Raw genomic sequence first — 10,582 nt, 5'->3', positions numbered from 1 at the left:
CACTCCCGTTTCATACATGTCGCAGGCCGCGCCAGGCGTCTCGTGTGGCTGACTGGCCTTGGCGCGTATTAAAACACCACCGCGAGGAGGGAAGCGCAGTCCCGACGCTTTGACATTCCTCTGCTGCGCGTGGGGAACATGAGGCCCGGAGCGCTTTGCATTAAGTGGACGTGGACGCGTGATGCGCGCTCCCAGATTGTCACTGCAGGCCGGGGCTGGTGGGAGCGCTCATGCGGAAAGGACGCTGCCATTCTGCTTTAACCTCCCACAGGAGCGCATCTGTGACCGAGAAGCGCCTCCTGTTCAGCCGGATGTCATCATGAAATGATCTGAACGCCTTTAGTTGAGAGGTAGAAATAAACTGGCTACACGTGGAGGGCAAAGCAATCACGACTCCGTGGTCCATTTGAAGATGACAGTAAAGCCTGATGGACCCGGGCGGCATCTGCCCCCGTATGGCCAGGCCCCTGCAGAGCACGTCAAAAGCACTAGGGGGCAGTAGCGACCAGGCTACTGCGCTCCGGGCCCGTGTCGGTGTTTGGGCCTGAAGGTTTAGGGTTAAATAGGAATTGAAAAATGCCCACTGTCTCTTAAATTACAGGACTGTAACTTATAATCCACAGGAAGAGGGACGGTTTGAGGTTCTATTATGGAAATAAAACCCGATTAATAATGCAAATAGCACTTTGAAAGCTCTTTAGGTGTTTATGTTTCCACTGGTTTGAGAGAGCAGCAGTCAAGGGAGCCATCATGAAGAGTTATACTGACAGAGGTTCATCCCTGGCTCAGCCCCTGTGACCTTACTTGACAGAGGAAGGACATATGAGAGGGGGTGTCTGCTCACGTCCGCATCAGTCCAACACTTTTTTTTTCTGTCTCCTTCTTCCTGAGCCCTCCCTTCCAACGATCCAGTTTCCAGAGGTATCTGGGGCAACAGCAGAGGTGGTCTCCAGGTCAGTTTCAAGGCTCAAAAATATAGGAGGAGCTTCCCCCGACAGCATCGGAGGCATCGGAGCTGCAGAGTTACTGAGATTTCAGAATGAAAATAAAATGTTTTCAGGGGTCTTAAAGATCTTTAAAAAATTCCTGTGACATGCAAACTGAGTTTTAACTTCAGTCACACTTGGTACAGATTTCCCAGCAGGATATAATTATTACAAAAAAGCAAAGGAATAATCTACATATTTCCTTACTTCCTGATGAATTTTTAGTGTCTGACAGATGGAAAGAATTAGGAATATGCAAGGCATTAAGGAGATCTTCACAAGTAGGGATCATGGTCTTTAAGATGTTTACAGTCCTGTTAACTAAACAGATTCAGTCATAATCAATTATTCCGTGGGTTTTCCATCATTGTGGCTGTAGAGAATCTTTTTCAACATGAGCGTCAGTGGAAACAGCCAGTGAAACAGCAGGTTTTATTCCTGTGTGGACATGTTTACGTGGACGTGTGTTTTGAATGTGGGGCAGATGGTGCGGCGCTGGTGGGGAACACATTATTGGCAGGAGGTCAAAATCCGGCCAGGGAGAGTACTTATCAGCATGCTGGTCTCCGTGCGCCTCTCCATCATCTCTCGGAATCATCCATCAGCCACGGCGTCTGGACCGGACGGGCCGGCTGCTCACCAGATCCCAGTCCACAGAGCGACCTCCGAGTCCGGTCCGGGCTCGGCCAGGAAGAAACAAGCGTCTCTCCTCTGCTCAGTCCAACAAGAAGTCGCAGACACAGCTGTTGACTCTGAGGCCACTTTAGATTCAAGTTTGTTTCCAACGAGTTTTGTTTCTTCGTCTTTCAAACGGGACAGAGATCCTCTGAATCTGTGAGCTTCGGTCTTTCCACATGCAAATCAGCTTCTGGACGGTAAAGTTGAATATTATAGGAGGTTATAGTGGTTTAGAGACTCACAACTTCTCACCAAAGTTGAAGGAATTTCATGTTAAAATGCCATTAATGTGGAAATATTTTTTACTAGTCTCCTTACATAACACACACACACCTTTAAAGAGTTCCAGAGGTCACGACATGCTCACACACATGTGGAATGAGTGTTGGTGGTGCAGGTAGGAAAAAGGGACTGACTGGAACTGTAGGTGTTTATATGAGCGTCCCTGGAATCCTGAAGACCCGAGACCTGTACTTTACAACAACAAGGAGGGCAGTTCTGTGCACGGAGGGTTCAGCAGAATTACAATGCACAGACACTCCGCTATTTTTACTGCGTTCAGATGACGTCAAGCAACAAAAGATGAAGAAGCAAGATTATCTGAAACAGCCACACAAACGATGATCAACTGATTAAGAAGCAGAGAGGACAGCTGAGGGTCTGAGGCTCCTGCATTAAAATGCAGACATGAAGAGGAAAGTGGGTAACACCATAAAGTTTGACTCCAAAAGAACACAAACACAGAAACTATCAGTCCGTCAATAGCGTCATCTGATCATGAAGCAAGCTGTCGAACAGACTGCAGAGCCCCTGCAACTGTCAGTGCTTCAGTTATGTAAGAATGAGGAGTCTTCAGTGAGACTGGAGATTATGTGACTCTGTTCTAACAAGTGGATTTCAAAACATATTTTTCAAAAGAAGACTTCTCTTTTAGAAATCTTATTTTCTCCTCAAAAAAAATGCTTCTCAAGCTAAACATTAGAAAAAGCCATCTGATATTTGCTCTCTCGCAGTCACTCCTGTTCTGCTGCCACAGCGATAAAATCCGCTCCATCAGAGCTGTGTGATGCTGTGACCGATCCTGTCTGGGTGATGCTGTGGTCGGGTCTGGAGTCTTCCCAGGAACAAGAACCTCTGGTGTAACACCTGCGACCAAACAACACGTCCCGAGCCGCGAGCCTCGGTTTGTGGAGGCGAGTGATTCTTGATTATACCCTGACAGGCACAGCAGACAGCCAGACGTTCACACGCTTTTCAAAAACAGCTCACTCCGACCCCCCTGGGTCCAAACAAACAGTTCAGTCCTCGACACTTTACAGCACGAACCGAACTCACAGGCAGCTGACATCCCAACACGGGAAGTTTATTCCCTCTTCCCTCCTTATCAGCCCTGGACCACGCTGAGCGTCCAGTCCGAAGCACTGAGGCTCGTTTCTGAAATGTCACCCACATGTTGAGGAGGCTCTTGGGCTCCAGGGTGAAAAACCTTTGGACGCTTCCTTTACGTCTGCATCAGAAGGCACACCTACAAACCACAGGCTCAGCAGTGTAAAAGCACATTCAGCAGCATTTCACAGGTCTAGATGTAGGCCAGGCCACTGTGTGTGGGAGCTGCTCCAATCTGCTCTCCATTAATCCCTAAAATATTATGTGCAGTGGTTTTAATGGCCGCCAGTGAGACGTTTCAATAGACAACAAGCTCGTTTCCCGTTCTTCCACACACACTGCTTCTCAGCCATTCAATTTTCCTTTGCAGCAGTATTATGTAATTCACATTCAAACAAATGCAGCTATTTACTCAGGGCAGCAGATTCAGCTTACACAACAACACACCAGGATGATATTTTCAAGTTCATGTAAAACAGCAGCCATGTTCTTCTTTTCTTCCATGTGACCGTTTCTCTTGTGTTTTCGGTTATTTTCTTTAAATGTCTGAGCATCAGGAGCGAAACAGTGAAACAGTGGTTACACCATGTCGCTTGACCCCGCTGGCCGTCAGGGCCTATCTGAAGGGAGGTTTGCATGTTCTCCCAGTGCCTCGGGGGATTCTGTACCGGCACTCCGGCTTCCTCCCTGGACACAAAAACACATGTGTTAGAAACAGTTGTTGTCTCTGAATTAGTTCCAGGTGTGAAGGCTTCTGTCGTCGACGGCCCGTCTCTCTGTTCCGCCCGTGATGGTTTAACCACTGACACCCCGTCTGGACAAAAACGTTTAGAAGATGAATAGATATCAGTAAATCTGAACTCGGCTGCAGAAGGAGCAGTCCTGCAGGGTTTTGTATTTTAACTTGATGCCTCAGAGCCGTTGAAAGGACTGATCCTCTAACATCCTGGCTCTACATATTTCCTAAAGTGTCAGGGTGAGACATCGTCCTTCTGATCATATTTATTCCCACTCCCTGGCTGGAGCGCAGTTTGCACAGAAACATTTCCGTCCCTGTCCGATGTCCATTTTCAAAAACCTCAGAAAAGCAAACACCATTTTATGAGACCTTTAAGGACGACAGCGTTTCCTGTTTAAAGCGACGGGCTCCACCCTCGAGGCTCCACTGTTGGCTGTTTGGTGGTGTCATCAGGCTGAGCCAGCTTCTCCAGCTGCTGCTCGGCGTCTCCACGCCGTGTTGCTCTCCACCAGCTGCTTCCCAAAATGCCAGACTGTTTCCTTAAGATAAATGTTTCCAACCCGACTTCGGTGGTTTTCTGGACGGGAACCAAAAGGTGAATTGGCCACATGTCGGGAAACTGTTTTAATTTACATACCTGCAAACTGACGATAAGCTTCTCATAGATCAGCTGTTTAAAGCCAAAAAAGAAGTCAGAGGGGATGTGATTGCTGTAAAGAATGATTTTCACAAAGTCCAACGCTGTTGATTTAAGTTCTTGACGTTTGAATTAAGATACATGTTTAAATCTAATAAATAAAGCTAACACATGCAGCTGTGTGACATTGTTTATAGAGATATCACCACAGATGTTGACTAGATTCTAGAACATGTTTTTCAATCACTGTATTCCTGGTTGTAAAAAGGCAAAATGTGATTATCATTTGTGAGTTCTGATCTGGATTTTAAAAATTGCTGTTTTTTAATAGCAAACTGTAGATTCAAAGTAGATGAATATTTTAAATTGACTGTTATCATGCAGGTTTATCATGAAGAAATATCATTCCTCATTTAGATGCATAAATCCTGCGATTAACATACTTTGTTTGCAAAACTTCACTTTTCCAAAGCTCTCACTTTGAAAGCTTTGATGCACATTTCTCTGCCACCAGCCTCAAATATTTCCAGCCTCTTAGTGTTTAATGCAAAGTCACGGGAAATCTACCCTAACAACCACACCGTATAACAAACCAGATCAATAAGTATTGAGGAAAATGTTAGTTATGAAAAAGTGTAATAAATGACAGAGATTAAATGAAGATAAGAAGTTATCGCCTCATTTGGATTCTAGGATTCAGCCAGTGTTTTGATATGGAGTTGCTGAGAGTGTAAGACAGAGAATTGATGTTAGAAATGACCACATGAATAGAATAAAAACAAAATGCTTTACATTAAAGTAGAATCATGAAAGGAAACGTCATCACGACTAAACCGCTGTCAGACACTGTCTGAGCATCACAAACATATTCTCAGCTGGACGTGAGCATTTCAGCAGAGCAACACTGAGGTCCGCTTCCCATCTGAACCGCTCCGGCGGAAGAAGTTACTGATCCTCTCTCCTCCAAGGGGCCGACGGAGCAGCCACCGCCGCATTTTTACAGGATGACTGAGTCTTTGAGTTACGTAAGAAAAACACACCTCTGAGGTGCAAAACACGGTGGAACTGGTGACGTTCCGTGGCTCATAAAAGAGGACAGGTTAACTAGCCGGCGGCTCAACCCTGTGGAACCAAACACAGATGTGCTCCTTGAGCTTCAGTGGGGGAAGAGGAGCGGCGCCTCGCCTCTACTGTGCAACATCCACCGAGAAACACTGAAAATACCAGAGACAGGACTGAAAGAAGCTGCATCGGTTCTTCCTGAAGTCCCTCAGCGACCAGATGGATGTTTTCTGCACATTAACACTGGGTTACTGGTTTCAGACTCGTGCAGGGATATATTTACTGTTTCCTCTGTCAGCTCCTTGCAGAGCCAGATCAGGTCCCAGACGGATCAGGTGGAGACAGGTGGAGGACCGGAGGGCCCGATCTGCTGAGAGCCATAAGGGATTATCTGGATGAAAAAAAGGAGTTTATGTCAACGTAAATGCTTCATCTTTCAAATAGCGTAATATCACAGTTTCCCATTTTGAGCTGAATTTGTGTCTCTAGTCTTGAGTCCTGCTGCAGATGGAATGAGTTACATAAAGACGAGCGCAGCAGCCCTCTGTGGCTCAGGAGGATGTTATTAAGGCGATATAAAAGCTGGAAAGGTGATTCCAGTGATACACGCGAGGTCTGTGACAGCCAGGCTTTGATTTGGTTTACTTACAAAAAAGTTAGTTTTACAAAAGAAAACATGTTTGTTACACAACTACATATATTTTTTGGAGTGGCCCTGACAGGACCTTGTGTGACACATGATGACTGACAGGAAGAAGCGTATCAGCAGGAATGAAGGACCAGCCTCCCTTCACCTGGATCTGCTGAACTTCACCTTTATAAACATTTCTCCTCAAGACCAGTTTACTGCTACAGTGTGTAACAGTAAAACAATGGAAGACATCTGCAGCTGACGCCGGGAGACACTGTCCAGTCAAAACAGCCTGTTTACAGCTCGAGCAGGAATTCTCCACCGCATCACCAGCTCCGGGACTTTTCCACTGATACTGTGTGATTTAGTTGTTGACTCATCTTAATAGTCGTTTAACAGCAGAAGGAAGAAGAAAACATGTGGACTCTTAGAAAAACACCCCACACCCCCCAGCGATTCCTCTCCCTGCCACGCTCCCGGGCCCTCCCACCCCCGACACTGGGCTGTATAAATTCCAGCTCGGAGCTCCGCTGGCAGCCACTCTGACCTGCGCTGACCAGACCCGAGCTACATTACTGAACCTGCTGCAGCTTTTCCTCAAAAGACAAATTGGAGGAGGATCCCCTCAAACCCTCAGGATGTCTCCCCGGCTGTCTCTGTTCTGTTTCCTGCTTTGTTCTTTCCGTCTCCAGCCAGGCTCCAGACCGAGCCGCCCTCCGGCGCTCCAGCGACCCCACCGGGCGCTGCCAGTACACCTTCACGGTGGCCAGCCCAGAGGAATCCTCCTGTCCTGGAAGCAGCACCGAGATGGACGCGTCTTGTCCAGGCTGACTCTGCTGGAGGCTCTGGTCGGCCGGATGGTCGGAGGAGCAGACGGAGCCGGGCCCAACGGCCTCCAGGAAGCCTTTTCCCAGGTCACAAGAGAGAGAGACCAGCTGCAGCGGGAGAAGGAGGGTCTGAACCAGCAGGTCCAGCAGATGCAGAGGAGGCTGACGGAGCTGACCCGGGAGGCGGAGAGCCTCAGGCAGAAGCCCTGCCTGCAGACTCTCGCCTCCGGCGGGGCTCAGCGGGAAAACAGACCCGTCAACGGTATGAACACCCGTCAGGAAAGAGTCACACTTAACCACTTCACTCAACCCCTGCTGCAGGATCACTAAATGCTAGTTTGAGGAATTTAAAGAGAAGTTGTGTGTTTTTTTTTTTAAATCCTTGGAGTTTGTGGATCTTGTGCTTTTTCCTGAGCTGGGATGAACGTTACCACAGTCGCAGCAGGTCGAACTGCAGCAGACACAACCTGACCTGCTGCCCCGGCTGAGGGAGGACGACGGGAATATACAACACAGACGCTTCTTTTACGGCGTCGTCGCTCGCAGCTGTGTGTTTCAGCTTCAGGCCCAGCAGAGCTCTGAGGCAGAGAAACAACTGCTGATGAAACCTTTTCATCGTGACGTTTCTGACCATCCTTTATCGTTTACACAACTCCATGGCCTTCTCTTTCAGATCCTAGATATGATCCAGGAGTGGCGCCTATCAGGAGATGAAGGCTGAGGTGACAGAAGTCCCAGCGTCACACCTCCTACCTGGCGGACATCACAACTTCACAGGTAGAGGGTTAACGTTCCTTTCTGGTATTCGTGGTCGAGCTCGCCAGCACGATGTTTCATTCTTTTGTTTGCAGGCTGTGGGGAGCTGCGCTCCGTGGGAGAGCCTGTCCTGCACCGGAAAGCCGACAGCATCATGGGGAAGTACGGCGTGTGGCTGCAGGATCCCGAGCCTCAGGGCTCCGTCTACGGCAGCGCCACCGTGTGGCGGATCGACGCCGTGGGGAAAGACGTGCGCCAGCTCTTTGCTTATGAAGACATGGACCAGTTCACCCGGGGCTTCCCGACCAAGGTGCTGCTGCTGCCGGAGCTGGAGAGCACGGGGGCGGCGCTGTACCGGGGGTCGCTGTTGTACCAGCGCAGGCGGAGCCGCACGCTGATCCGCTACGACCTGACCTCGGAGGCCGTGGCGGCGCGGGCGGACCTGCCTCACGCCGGCTTCCACGGCCAGTTCCCCTACTCCTGGGGCGGATACACCGACATCGACCTGGCGGTGGACGAGCAGGGCCTGTGGGCCGTTTACAGCACCAGCAAAGCCAAGGGCGCCATCGTGATCTCCCAGCTGGACCCCAGGAGCCTGGAGGTGAAGAGGAGCTGGGAGACCAGCATCAGGAAGAAGCGTGGCCAACGCCTTCATGGCGTGCGGGCGGCTGTACACGGTGGCCAGCTACACCGCCACCAACACCACCATCAACCACGTGTTCGACACGGCCACCGGCGAGGGGCGGCCGCTGTCCGTGCCCTTCAAGAACCAGTACCGCTACAACAGCATGGTGGACTACAACCACGCCAGGAAGATGCTCTACGCGTGGGACAACTTCCACATGGTCACCTACGACGTGCGGCTGGGCCGGGCGGCCCCGAGCAGCATGGCGTGAACCGCAGGAAACGCCTCATTTCTTCAGCCGGTGCTCAGATTTCCTCAGGATTTTACACATCTCTTCATTTCGGACTAAAAACCATGTTTTTCCTAATAGCATTGTAAATAAAATAATCTATGGCAAAAAACAGAAATTTATCAAACAGATTAATGTTCTTTTTTTATATAAAGCTGCTGATCTCAGTAACCAGTAGAAAAGCTAAACATCATATATTTTTGTAATCGATCCAGAGAGTTCATGTTATTTAATTTCTGAATAAAACTTTATAAAACCAAATGCTTTCGGTTGCTTCTGTTGCACAAACCTGACATTGAGAAATGCCAACGAGTAGATTCACGGTTTTCCATCTGATCTCAAAATAACAAATAATGTGTTTTCTTCTCAGTTGTTCAGACTCTGAAAATACACACTGGCACACAGTGCTGAAGCATTTCTCTGCTGCTTCCTTTGTGTTTTATCTGAATCACTTTGCAGCATTAATGAGAAACCTGGAGCTACAGGATTTCCCAAAATGCACACACACACGCACACATATCTGTCTACAACATGCGAGGAGACAAAAGGAAAGAATGTGTGTGACTAACTTCACTGGTAACTGCTTAAACTATCAAGTTGCTGAAAACAAGAACATCTTCATCTGACCCTGCCTCCACATTCATCCACAGACGCAGTTTTGTAATTTTGATCGCAATAAATGTACCTGAAACATAACTTTGGGTATCTGTTTCAAAAGGTACAATGTTTTTGAATTAAAAAAAGTTTTATTTTCATGTAAAATTCTTAAATCAGGTGAATTGGAAGGTAAAATGCTCTGTCAGAGCAAAAGAACAAACTACCAGATAGTACCTATTTTAATGTTGTAGCATAACGGTTGAATCTTGTACAGTAGTAATGTCGTTATCAAGCAGTAATTTATCAAATAATGTCTCTTTTCCATGAAAAAGTTTTTAAATTTTAGTGTTTTTGTGACCAGAAAGAAAATAAACGCTTCAGTAAAACTCTGAGAAAGGTCTGATTACCTTCCGACCACGTGAAGGAAAGTGAGATGAGCTTCCCCCATTTCTTTGATAGAGTAGCTAAGAGAATTAGTGAAGTCTCAATATAAACAAGTTTTTTTTTCTTCTCTGTGTTCTTCAGTTTTTAGCATCCAGTACCTGTGTCCCAAGAGGGATCCAAACATTCACAAGTGTGATTAAAGTTGGAAGCTTTGTGTAAACCTTCGGTGCGATGAACCCAGAAACAACAGGCACAAAACTACAGTGTGAAGAAAACTGACTTTGTCTCTGTGCGACTCAACACACAACAGTTCATATAAAAGCTCTTTCTGAAGATTACTGATCATTCTCTCCTGCCTGGAGTGAAATGTCAACCCAGCTCATCCCTGTGAAGGTTCTCCTGGTCCTGGGAAACACAGCGTGACGCTGTGTGGAGATGATCTGGTTCAGATGAATTCACCAGCCTGGATTCACTCAGTCCTGCTGGAACACGACACACCGCAAGAATGAAGTCCATATTCTACAGCAGTGAGATCCACGTTATTTTCCTCCAAATAACACAAAACGAAGGTTGAACGTCAGTGAACTGTGTGAGCATTACAGTGAAAAACTGAAACTTAAATCAAAATTCACACTGCATTTGTGTCTCGAAATGTCAGGCAATATTCTTAATTTACAGAAAATTTAAACTCCATAATCTTTTGAATAAGTCCATTATTAATTCCAACCTAAATGGCACTTGTTAAAATCTGTTACTGCACCTCATACTTATAGATCAGCTACTTCAGTAAGAATGAGTCATTTAGTCCTGCTCTCCAGTGTAATGTTCAGTTTAAGTGGTGGTTTTATGGCACACATCACTTCACCTGCTTCCTGTTCATGAACATCAGAGCTGTGACCAGCTGCTACAGATGTTCAGCTGAGGGCTCACCTGCATCTTCTTCATTTTAGCCTCTAACATGACTTTTGCAGCCAGTTTATTGCTT

General features: G+C 47.2%; 1 protein-coding gene across 1 annotated transcript; it reads left to right on the top strand.

Moving 5' to 3' along the window:
* Positions 1 to 1,239: 1,239 nt before the first annotated feature.
* On the top strand, positions 1,240 to 8,598 carry LOC115405535 (myocilin-like). The gene is given in 7 exon segments (XM_030115139.1): positions 1,240 to 1,267; positions 6,757 to 6,930; positions 6,933 to 7,208; positions 7,620 to 7,631; positions 7,634 to 7,723; positions 7,798 to 8,335; positions 8,337 to 8,598. Coding segments are annotated over 7 exon segments (1,380 nt in total).
* The last annotated feature ends 1,984 nt before the right edge of the window (positions 8,599 to 10,582 follow it).

The sequence above is a fragment of the Salarias fasciatus genome, chromosome 18 (genome assembly GCF_902148845.1).
Source record: "Salarias fasciatus chromosome 18, fSalaFa1.1, whole genome shotgun sequence".
Classification (NCBI taxonomy): Eukaryota; Metazoa; Chordata; class Actinopteri; order Blenniiformes; family Blenniidae; genus Salarias; species Salarias fasciatus.
This window is presented reverse-complemented; position numbering and strand designations above follow the sequence as displayed.